The sequence below is a fragment of the Tachyglossus aculeatus genome, chromosome 2 (genome assembly GCF_015852505.1).
Source record: "Tachyglossus aculeatus isolate mTacAcu1 chromosome 2, mTacAcu1.pri, whole genome shotgun sequence".
Lineage (NCBI taxonomy): Eukaryota > Metazoa > Chordata > Mammalia > Monotremata > Tachyglossidae > Tachyglossus > Tachyglossus aculeatus.
In genome coordinates this window covers 41,318,276-41,329,489 of record NC_052067.1, presented here as the reverse complement: position 1 = coordinate 41,329,489, position 11,214 = coordinate 41,318,276, and the positions used below count along the sequence as shown (strand labels likewise).

Below are 11,214 nucleotides of genomic sequence, written 5' to 3'. Positions count from 1 at the left end.
GGAGTTGGGAATGTTAGAGAAAACAAGGAATCCCTGATCATGTATATGCTTTTAGAGTACTTCTGTTAAGTCTAGTCGTATTTGTCTAGCCAGCTAACAATCTGGAAGCCCAAGGTTGAGCGGTAAAAGAAGGGAGTCAATGGAAACTTCTTTCTTGATTTTTTTTTTTCCTTTTGGATTATTAAAGTGGTATATTTTCAGAGACAAATTTTTAGTTTTCATCTTCGTTACTTAAATTTCAAAAATTGGGGGCTACTTTTTATTTTAGTTTCACGCAGCTACCTGATTGGTTAGTAGTGCTTGGGTGATAATATTTTGGGGGTATTTGCCAGTGAATTAAATGGCTAAAATGCATGCTCAATACCACGGCTGCCTACATAATAAGTATGTTTAGCAGGATTCAGGCCGCCTTGCTCGATTTGAGGATCTTGGATTATTCCAGTTAGAACCGAAACAGCAACAGTCTGGTCTCGGTTTATGGCCTAGTAGATGGCTTACGGGCCTGGGAATCAGAAGGACCTGGGTTCTAATCTTGACTCTGCCACTTGTCTGCTGGGAGACCTTGGGCAAGCCACTTCACTTCTCTGTGCCTCAGTTACCTCATCTGTAAAACGGGGAATAAGGCTGTGAGGCTTATGTGGGACAGGGACTGTGACCATCCTGATGTGTTTGTATCCACCCCAGCACTTAGTACAGTGCCTGGAAAGTAGTAAGCACTAAACAAAGACCACTATTATTATTATTATTGCTATTATTATTACCAGAGGATGAGAAGAATGTTGAAAAATACCATTTCCCTAAGAGACTCCACCTTCCTTATAGAAGGAGAAGGGGACATTCTCTCCCCTTTCCTCCAAACCGATGTCTTTGAAAATGTTCCAAACTATCATATATATTCCCAATTCTCCCACCACTAGTGGAAATGTTTGCCATCTTCCACTCAAATGCATTAAAATAGAGTGATATCAACCCTGAAAAAATTAGGGTGGATTCATAAATCAATAAGTACAATTTGGCGGGGGCAGTTTTTTTAATAAATACTTAATCCCCCAGTTTAAATTTCAGTTAAACTCTTAAAGAAAAAAATAATGGGGGTGGCAGTTGACCCTAATAACAAACGATGAGCCAGGAGGTAGAAACTGGACTAAGTTGGGTAAGACCTTAAAATTTCTACCACTTTTACTAATCATCAGGTTGCTAATGGGCCTGAAGAGAAGCAATGAAATTTGGCTTGCTATGTTTTTCTGCCTGGAGGTGATCACGCCAGGTTTTCAAGCCCTGATGACTGATTTTCTTGGTATCCTGTTATCACTTGAACTCATTCTTAGGTCAGAAGGAATTGCTGACTGATTAATGTGTGTGGGTGTGCATGGGTGAGAGAGAAAGATACTATTTGTACCCTGATAAAATATACTTATGACTCTATTTTCTAATTTTTTCTTGACTAGGTTCCAGACACTCCATTTTCTCTAGCTGAAGAGCATTTTCATTCATATCTTCTTTCTTTCTTTCTTTTTTTCCTTTTGCTCTCGCCCTCCTCTCATTAAAATGACATTGGGCCAAAGAGCATGGGCCTAAAAGTCAGAGGAACTGGGGTTTTAATCCCTGCTCGGTCACTTGTCTGCTGTGTGACTTTGGGCAACTCACTTCACTTTTCTGTGCTGCAGTTACGTGGTCTGTAAAATAAGGATTCAGACTGTGAGCCCCATGTGTGACAGGGACTGTGTCCAACCTGATTTACTTATATCCACCCCAGGACTTGGTACAGTGCCTTACTCATAATAAATGCTTAACAAATACCATTATTATTATTATTATTATTATGGAGCTGGAGGACTCTGATAAGCAGCCCACCTCCTCCTCCTATGCAGATGAACACACTGAAACCATCCGAGACAGAATGTTGTCAAGCTGATTTTTAACGCTCTCCAAGGATAGTATTTTTAAATTTATTTTTTATATGGTATTAGTAAAGTGCTTACTGTGTATCAGGCACTGTACTAAGCGCTGGGGGAGATACAAGCTGATCAGGTCGGACAGGGCCCCTATCCCACCTGCAATCCTAATACCCATTTTGTAGGTGAGGGAACAGAGGCACAGAGAAGTGAAGTGACTCACTCAACGTCACTTATCAGACGAGTGACAGCAGAATTAGAACCCAGGCCTGTGCTCTATCTGCTAGGCCACTGTACTTGAAGAGTTGCTTCCATAAGCCTTCTCTTCTCTTGGCTAGCCAACTCCCGCCAAGACCGAGCAGTCTGCCCAGAGAGTGGGATATTTTTATTTATCCTCTCAAATACCATCGATGATTCTAGTCTCTTTTCCTTACTCCTCAATGTCACCTTGCCATTCTTTTCAACACATCCTTCTGCTCCTTGAGGACTCCAAGCTTTGAGGTTTTGAGTTACTGAAGTGAATCTGAGGAGCTAGGAGGTTTTCTGCCAGTCAACTCGCCGTGTCCTTTCTCTTAACCCTGCTGCTGCCTCTGCCGTCACCCCAACTCTCTTGGCTGGAGCGTTATTCTCAAAAATATAGCCTCCCCCCGAAAAAAAGGAGCTAGACCCTGACATCTGAGAGATTTGAGCCCCAGGCACGTACATGTACCGTGGCTAGCAGTGTGGCTAGCCAGGCTTGGGACCCCATTGCTGGAGTGGCCTAATGGCTAGAGCACCAGCCTGGAAGTAAGAAGGAACTGAGTTCTAATTCTGGCTTTGCCGCTTTCTGCTGTGTGACTGTGGGCAAGCCGCTTCACTTCTCTGGGCCTCAGTTACCTCATCTGTAAAATGAAGATTAAGATCGTGAGCCCCATGCGGGACAGGGACTGAGCTTAACCCGATTTGTGTGTATCCACCCCAGCGCTTAGTGCAGTAAGCGCTGAACAGATACCCCAATTATTATTATTATTCTCTGCTGTTGTGAGTTTTGATATTTTGCTTATTGTTGTTTAAGGGGCTGCTTGATTCACTGGGAGGAACCAGCAAGAAGGGGAGTTTTTCCAAAGTGTGCGTGTGTATGTGTGTGCACGCGCGAGCACATTTGTTGCCTCTTTTGGTTCAGTTCAAGAAAGGGTCCAAGGTTCCGTATTCAGTCGTATTTGAGTGCTTACTGTGTGGACAGCGCTGTACTGAGCGCTTGGTAAAGTACAATTCAACAATAAACAGACACATTTCCTGCCCAGAAAGTACAATACAACAATAAACAGACACATTCCCTCCCCACAAGGAGCTTACAGTCTATTCATTATACCTGTTCCTCCTCAGTCTTTCCTCCTTAATCCCCCCAACACCTTTAGCCTTATTGTGGTGGTGGGGCTAGTGTGTCTCTTTCTTTTAAACTCCCTGTGGGTCTGTGGGATTTAAGTCTGGGGACCTGAGCTTTCCCGCCCTGACTCCCTCCTGGTTCTTTGAACTCCCAGGGCCGGGATGATCCTGGTTGTCTCAGTGACTTCCGTGGCTTCTCCCCTTCTTGATCCTAGGTGCCAGAGCCCCATGGTAGCCAAAACTTCCAGCAGGAAGGTCAGCCTGCAGTCTGGGCAAGCACTCACTGTCCAAATTAGAGCCGAGGCCCAGACAGGGGCCCATAGTGTGACTCGCAGCCATGGCTAGCCGGCTCTGGGTCTCTTTGCTTCTCTGCCGTTCGTGAGTTTTGATAGTATGCTTATTGCTGTTTATGGGTCTGCTTGATTCGTGGGGGGGGGAAACCAGCCGGAAAGAGAGATTTTCAAAAGCGCGTATTGTCCGAATTGATCTTTTACCTCCCAGAAAGCACAAAGCTTACGGATGGGGCGCTGATGGTGGGGATTTTGGGGGACTAGGCTTCACGCTGAAATGGGTTTCTGTCACTCTGGAATCTCTGGCGCCGATATCTGTGTGCACTGATTTCACCCCACACCGAGCTGATGTGGTCCGATGGTGCAATAAAAATGCGACACTTCAGTATTCTGGGATCCATGTGCCAGTTTATTAAGGGTGACGCTCATAAATGGATGGTGACCTCTGCAGAATTAATAAACTATTGAAATCCTTGGTGTGTTTAAATGGTTGGAATCCTGCTGCAAGGGTGCAAGGAATGAGCTTGTGAAAATTAAAATCTGCATGTAGCACAAATGATATATAATCAACGGGTCAGTCAGTGGTATTGAGTGCTTACTCGGTGCAGGGAACTGTACTAAACACTTGGGACCGTACAATACAACAGAGTTGGTAGACAGCAGTCCCTGCTCACGAGAAGCTTACAGTTTAGAGGAAACATATTAAAAAAAGAGATGGGAAGGGGAAATGGGGAAGTTTAAGGATATGTACATAAGTGCTGTGGGGATGGGATGAATATCAAGTGCTTAAAGGGTACACATCTAAGCGCATAGGGGAAATACAGCTAGGGGTGTGTGTATAAAACCGTCTTTATTCACATAAGTTTTGAATAATTTTTAATTTAATTTAATTTTTGAAGGAACTGAGTGTATCTATGTGGGAAAGGGGAGAAGGAAGAGGAAAGTAAGAGGGAACTAGAGCCTGCATCTCTCATTTCATTCTCCCAGGTGTTGCATTCAGTAGACCCTCACTGTGCAAATTTCCCCTTCCGTCTATGTTAACCAGTTCTCACGTTTCTGCTCCTTTTAGCTGGCCCGTGGCTGCTACTGCTTACAATTTATGGTGCATAACTCAATGGTATAATCTTTGATGTCTTCTTCCCCCCCCTTAATCAGAGAGGGGAAATTGAGGAGGCAATTATACCAGTAAATGGGCAGGGATTGTCTCTATTGCTGTACTGTACTTTCCAAGTGCTTAGTACAGTGCTCTGCACAGTAAGCGCTCAATAAATACAATTGAGTGAATGAGTAAATAAGGTAGATAGTTGTCCTGGGTTAGACGAAAGAATTAAAGGTGAGCTCTTGTCAGCGAAGAGCTGTTGAGTAAGTTCTGTCCTGAGGCTAATTGTGTCCGTAGCATTTTGCTGATTCTGGAGGGTTATTCTTAGTTGCTAGACCTTGGTCATCAGCATATTTTCATACCAGGTGCTTCCCGTTTTTCTGATTCAGGGACTTTTGATGGGGCTTTTAATCTGATGATGATAATAATAATAATAGTACTCATTAGGTGCTTACTATGTGCCAAGCACTGTTCTAAGCACTGGGGTAGGTATAAGTTATCAGATCAGACACAGTCCGTGTCCCACATGAGGCTCACACGCTTATCCCCATTGTACAGATGAGGTAAACAGGCACAGAGAGGTGAAGTGACATGCCCAAGGTCACGCAGCAGACATGTGGTGGAGCCGGGATTAGAACCCAGACCCTTCTGACTCCCTTCGGTGATGGGGGGTAAAATGTCAGAAAAGGCCTCTTAATTCAGTTTTGTAATAATTATGGTATTTGTTAAGCGCGTACTATTTGCAAAGCACTGTTCTAAGCGCTGGGGATGATACAAGGTAATCAGGGTGCCCCACGTGGGGCTCACAGTTTTAATCCCCATTTTACAGATTGAGGTAACTGAGGCACAGAGAAGTTAAGTGACTTGTCCAAAGTCACACAGCTGTTATAATAATAATAATGATGGCATTTATTAAGCACTTACTATGTGCAATGCACTGTTCTAAGCACTGGGGAGGTTACAAGGTGATCAGGTTGTCCCACGGGGGGCTCATAGTCAATCCCCATTTTACAGATGAGGTAACAGGCGCAGAGAAGTTAAGTGACTTGCCCAAAGTCACACAGCTGACAATTGGCAGAGCCGGGATTTGAACCCATGACCACTGACTCCAAAGCCCGTGCTCTTTCCACTGAGCCACGCTGATTTGTGGCGGAGTGGGGATTAGAACCCATAACCTCTGACTCTGAAGCCCGGGCTCTTGCCACTAAGCCACGCTGCTTCTCTAATAATAAATATGTACAAATATACACAAGTACCAAGCACTGTTCTAAGCACTGGGATATAGATACAAGGTCAGCAGGTTGTCCCACGTGGGGCCTCACTGTCTTCATCCCCATTTTACAGATGAGGTAACTGAGGTACAGAGAAGTTAAGTGACTTGCCCAAAGTCACACAGCTGATAAGTGTCAGAGCTGGGATTAGAACCCACCACCTCTGACTCTCAAGCCCGGGCTCCTTCCACTAAGCCACACTGCTTCACCCTGGGGTGTAATTTTTGGATTTAAGCATCAGAAGGCCCCAGCGTGGCTCAGTGGAAAGAGCCCGGGCTTTGGAGTCAGAGGTCAAGGGTTCAAATCCCAGGTCCGCCACTTGTCAGCTGTGTGACTTTGGGCAAGTTACTTCACTTCTCTGGGCCTCAGTTACTTCAGCTGCAAAATGGGGATTAAGACTGTGAGCCCCACGTGGGACAGCCTGATCACCTTGTAGCCCCCCAGCGCTTAGAACAGTGCTTTGCACATAGTAAGTGCTTAATAAATGCCATTATTATTATTATTATTATTACTAATGAACTGACAGGGCCTATCTTTTCCCACATGGGGGCAGTAGGGTTATGTTACTATTGCTGTCCTTTGCGAGGACTGGTTTGTGGGTGGAGGCAAAATCCACAGAAATGATCACTTTGGGGGTTTGTTCATTCAATCGCATTTATTGGGCACTTACTGTGTGCAAAGCATGAGTGTATGTGTGTGTATGTATGTATGTCTGTGAGAGAGAGAAAGAGAAAGACAGAGACACCAAATCCTAGGGTAACATTAGAACTAGAGGAAGGCCCGTCGAGGCTGGGGGCGGATCCTGGGTGCGAGGCTGAGGACAGGATTGGCAGGGGCCCGGGGTGGCAGGGAAGCGGGCAAGAGGCCCAGTCACTTCACTTCTCTGGGCCTCAGTTCCCTCATCTGTAAAATGGGGATTAAGACTGTGAGCCCCACGTGGGACAGGGACCATATCTCACCCAAGTTACTTGTGTCCACCCCGGCGCTAAGTACAGTGCCTGGCACCTAGAGAAGCAGCGTGGCCCAGTGGGAAGAGCCCGGCCTTTGGAGTCCAAGGTCATGGGTTCAAATCCCAGGTCCGCCAATTGTCAGCTGTGTGACTTTGGGCGAGTCACTTCACTTCTCTGGGCCTCAGTTCCCTCATCTGTAAAATGGGGATGAAGACTGTGAGCCCCCCGTGGGACAACCTGATCCCCTTGTAACCTCCCCAGTGCTTAGAACAGTGCTTTGCACATAGTAAGCGCTTAATAAATACCATCATCATTGTTATTATTACTTAGCGCTTAACAAATACCTCAGTTGTTATTAGCGGGACGGTGCCTGGTGGCATGGGATGAAGACTGTGAGCCCCTCGTGGGACAACCTGATTACCTTGTATCTACCCCAGCGCTTAGAACAGTGCTTTGCACATAGTAAGCGCTTAACAAATACCAACATTATTATTATTATTATTATTACTTCAAAGGGTATGGGCAGTCAGTCCCACCTTCTAAAACTGCTTTTCCTAAAAACAAATTGCACTTTCACTTGGATGCATATTTTGGAGTAATCTCTTGGCCATCCATTTATTTTTAAAACATTAAAGTCCCATCTCGGTCAATGCTTAATGATTCGGGGCTGCTGGAAGGCTTAGATCCTATTTGAGCGAACCATCTGTGGAACCTCATCTTTGAATCTACTTTTTTTTTATGGTATTTTTGAGCGCTTACTATATACCAGGCACTGTTCTAAATGCTGGGGTAGATACAAGCTAATCAGGGTGGACACAGTCCTTGTCCCATATGGGGCTCATGGTCTTCATCCCCATTTTACAGAGGAGGGAACTGAGGCCCTGAGAAGTTAAGTGGCTTGCCCAAGGTCACACAGAAGAGTAGTGGCAGAGCTGGGATTAATAATAATAATAATGGTATTTATTAAGTGCTTACTATGTGCAAAGCACTGTTCTAAGCGCTGGGGAGGTTACAAGGTGATCAGGTTGTCCCACGGGGGGCTCACAGTCTTAACCCCCATTTTACAGATGAGGTAACTGAGGCCCAGAGAAGTTAAGTGACTTGCCCAAAGTCACACAGCTGACAATTGGCAGAGCCGGGATTTGAACCCATGACCTCTGACTCCAAAGCCCGTGCTGTTTCCACTGAGCCACACTGCTTTTTTGTCCACTTTCCTCTTAACCTTCAGCAGGGAAAATGAAGCCCAGTCACAGTGTCCCTGAGAGTCTGGAGGTTGACGGCACCAGATAATAATGATGGCATTTGTTAAGCGCTTACTATCTGCAAAGCACTGTTCTAAGCACTGGGGGGGATACAATGTGATCAAGTTGTCCCACGTGGGGCTCACAGTCTTAATCCCCATTTTTACAGATGAGGTAACTGAGGCTCAGAGAAGTTAAGTGACTTGCCCAAGGTCACACAGCAGACTTGTGGTGGAGCCGGGACTCGAACCCATGACCTCTGACTCCAAAGCCCGTGCCCTTTCCACTGAGCCACGCCTCAGATCTCTCACCTCAGATGAGAATGCACTTCTAAGCAGCCTGGCATAGTGAATACAGCACCAGCTTGGGAGTCGGAAGGTCGTGGTTCCTAATCCCAGCTCCGCCACTTGTCTGCTGGGTGACCTTGGGCAAGTCACTTCACTTCTCTATGCCTCTGTTCCCTCATCTGTAAAATGGGAATTAAGACTGTCAGCCCCATGTGGAGCAGGGACTGTGTCCAACCTGACTAGGTTGTGTCTACCGCAGCGTTTAGAAGAGTGCTTGACACCTAGTAAGCGCTTAACAAATACCATCATTATGTGCTGGTTTGAGTTTTTTTGGGGTTCCACTTACGAGTTGAGTTGCTCTAGTGGAAAGCCTTTGGGTCATTCCTGCTACCCCCTCAACGAGGGACACGGTGTAGAGGGGTGCGGGAGATGGATGATTCCCAGTTCCTGGAGGAATTGTGAGATCGTACCAAAGCTGTGTTGTAGAACAGTGCTTGACACCTAGTAAGCGCTTAACAAATACCATCATTATGTGCTGGTTTGAGCTTTTTTGGGTTCCTCTTACGAGTTGAGTTGCTCTAGTGAAAAGCCTTTGGGTCATTCCTGCTATCCCCCCAACAAGTGACACAGTGTAGGAGGGAGTGGGAGGTGGATGATTCCCAATTCCTGGAGGAATTGTGAGATCGTACCAAAGCTGTTGTAGAACAGTGCTTGACACCTAGTAAGCGCTTAACAAATACCATCATTATGTGCTGGTTTGAGCTTTTTTGGGTTCCTCTTACGAGTTGAGTTGCTCTAGTGAAAAACCTTTGAGTCATTCCTGCTATCCCCTCAGTGAGGGACACGGTGTAGAGGGTTGCGGGAGGTGGATGATTCCCAATTCCTGGAGGAATTGTGAGATCGTACCAAAGCTGTGTTGTAGAACAGTGCTTGACAACTAGTAAGCGCTTAACAAATACCATCATAATGTGCTGGTTCAAGCTGTTTTGGGTTCCTCTTACGAGTTGAGTTGCTCTAGTGAAAAGCCTTTGGGTCATTCCTGCTATCCCCTCAACGAGGGACACGGTGTAGAGGGGTGCGGGAGATGGATGATTCCCAGTTCCTGGAGGAATTGTGAGATCGTACCAAAGCTGTGTTGTAGAACAGTGCTTGACACGTAGTAAGCGCTTAACAAATACCATCATTATGTGCTGGTTTGAGCTTTTTTGGGTTCCTCTTACGAGTTGAGTTGCTCTAGTGAAAAGCCTTTGGGTCATCCCTGCTATCCCCCCAACTAGGGACACGGTGTAGAGGGGTGCGGGAGGCGGATGATTCCCAATTCCTGGAGGAGTTGTGAGATCGTACCGAAGCTGTGTTGTGACTTTTCCCAAAGATCTCTCCGCTTTGCTAAACTTCTCTCATCCCCTCCTCACCCTCTCTTCCCCTGGAAACCCTGGGAAGTTTGGCGGGGGTGCCCCTCTGGCGACATTCTGCAAATCAACAGGCTGGAGAGGGGATCCTGAAGGTTGTGACGGGTGGTGGTCTTTGAAACATTACCACCTAGACTCACACGGAGCCGTCTCGTTGATACTTAGAACCCTCCCCAGCGGACGTTTGCCATCGACTACAAGAGAGACTGCTTCCTCAAGGATGGGAAACCATTCCGCTACATCTCCGGGAGCGTTCACTACTCGCGGGTGCCCCGCTTCTATTGGAAGGATCGTCTTCTGAAGATGAAGCTGGCGGGGCTTAATGCCATCCAAACGTAAGTCGAAAAGTCACACTTTATAATGATTGTGGTATTTATTAAGCACTTACTATGGGCCAAGTGCTGTTGTCAGTCAGCCAGTCAGTTGTATTTATTGAGCACTTGCTGCATGCAGGGCACTCTACTAAGCGCTTGGGAGAGTACAGTGCAACAATAAACTACTAAACGCTGGAGAAGATGCAACATGATCAGGTTCTGCAAGGGGTGAACAGTCTAAGAGGCAGAAGGGATTCTGAATCCCCATTTGGCTAATGAAGGAACTGAGGCACAGAGAGGTTAAGTGACTTGTCCAAAGTCCCACAGCAGGTACGTGGTGGAGCTGGAATTAGATCCCAGATCCTCTGACTCCTTTCTCTAGGCCACACTGCTTCTAATAACAATAACGAGAAGCAGAGAAGCAGCGTGGCTCAGTGGAAAGAGCCCGGGCTTTGGAGTCAGAGGCTAGGGGTTCAAATCCCAGCTCTGCCAATTGTCAGCTGTGTGACTTTGGGCAAGTAACTTAACTTCTCTGGGCCTCAGTTCCCTCATCTGTAAAGTGGGGATTAAGACTGTGAGCCCCCCATGGGACAACCTGATCACCTTGTAACCTCCTCAGTGCTTAGAACAGTGCTTTGCACATAGTAAGCGCTTAATAAATGCCATCATTATTATTATTATTATAACGGTATTTGTTCAGCACTTACTCTGTATCAACTACTGTTCTAAGCTCTGGGATAGACCAAAGGTGGGCTATAGTCCTATCCCACATGGGGCTCACAGTCTGAAGGAGAACAGATGTTGAATCCCCATTTTATAAATGAGGGAACTGAGGCCCAGCGAAGTTGTGACTTGCCCAGGGTCACACAGCAGGGACGTAGCAGAGCCGGGATTAGAACCCAGGCTTTCTAACTCACAGGCCCGTGCTCTATCCGTTAGGCCATGCTGTTTCGCGAATTAAAGTCTCTGAATTGGGGTTTAAAGGCAAGTTTTAAGGAGGAAACCATAAATTTTCAGTGGTACTGCCCAGTGTTTGATCTCCTAATGACTACTGCTGAAGTTTGATGCTCAGTTAGTCAACTGTATTTATTGA

The 11,214-nt window shown here is 46.2% G+C and overlaps 1 protein-coding gene across 1 annotated transcript in view; it reads left to right on the top strand.

The window, feature by feature from the left end:
• GLB1 (galactosidase beta 1) overlaps positions 1 to 11,214 on the top strand; it is a 94,974-nt gene that overhangs the window by 8,255 nt on the left and 75,505 nt on the right. Inside the window, exon 2 of the mRNA XM_038759822.1 lies at positions 9,973 to 10,142. Within this exon, the coding sequence (XP_038615750.1) occupies positions 9,973 to 10,142 (170 nt within the window). The remainder of the gene's footprint in view (positions 1 to 9,972; positions 10,143 to 11,214) is intronic.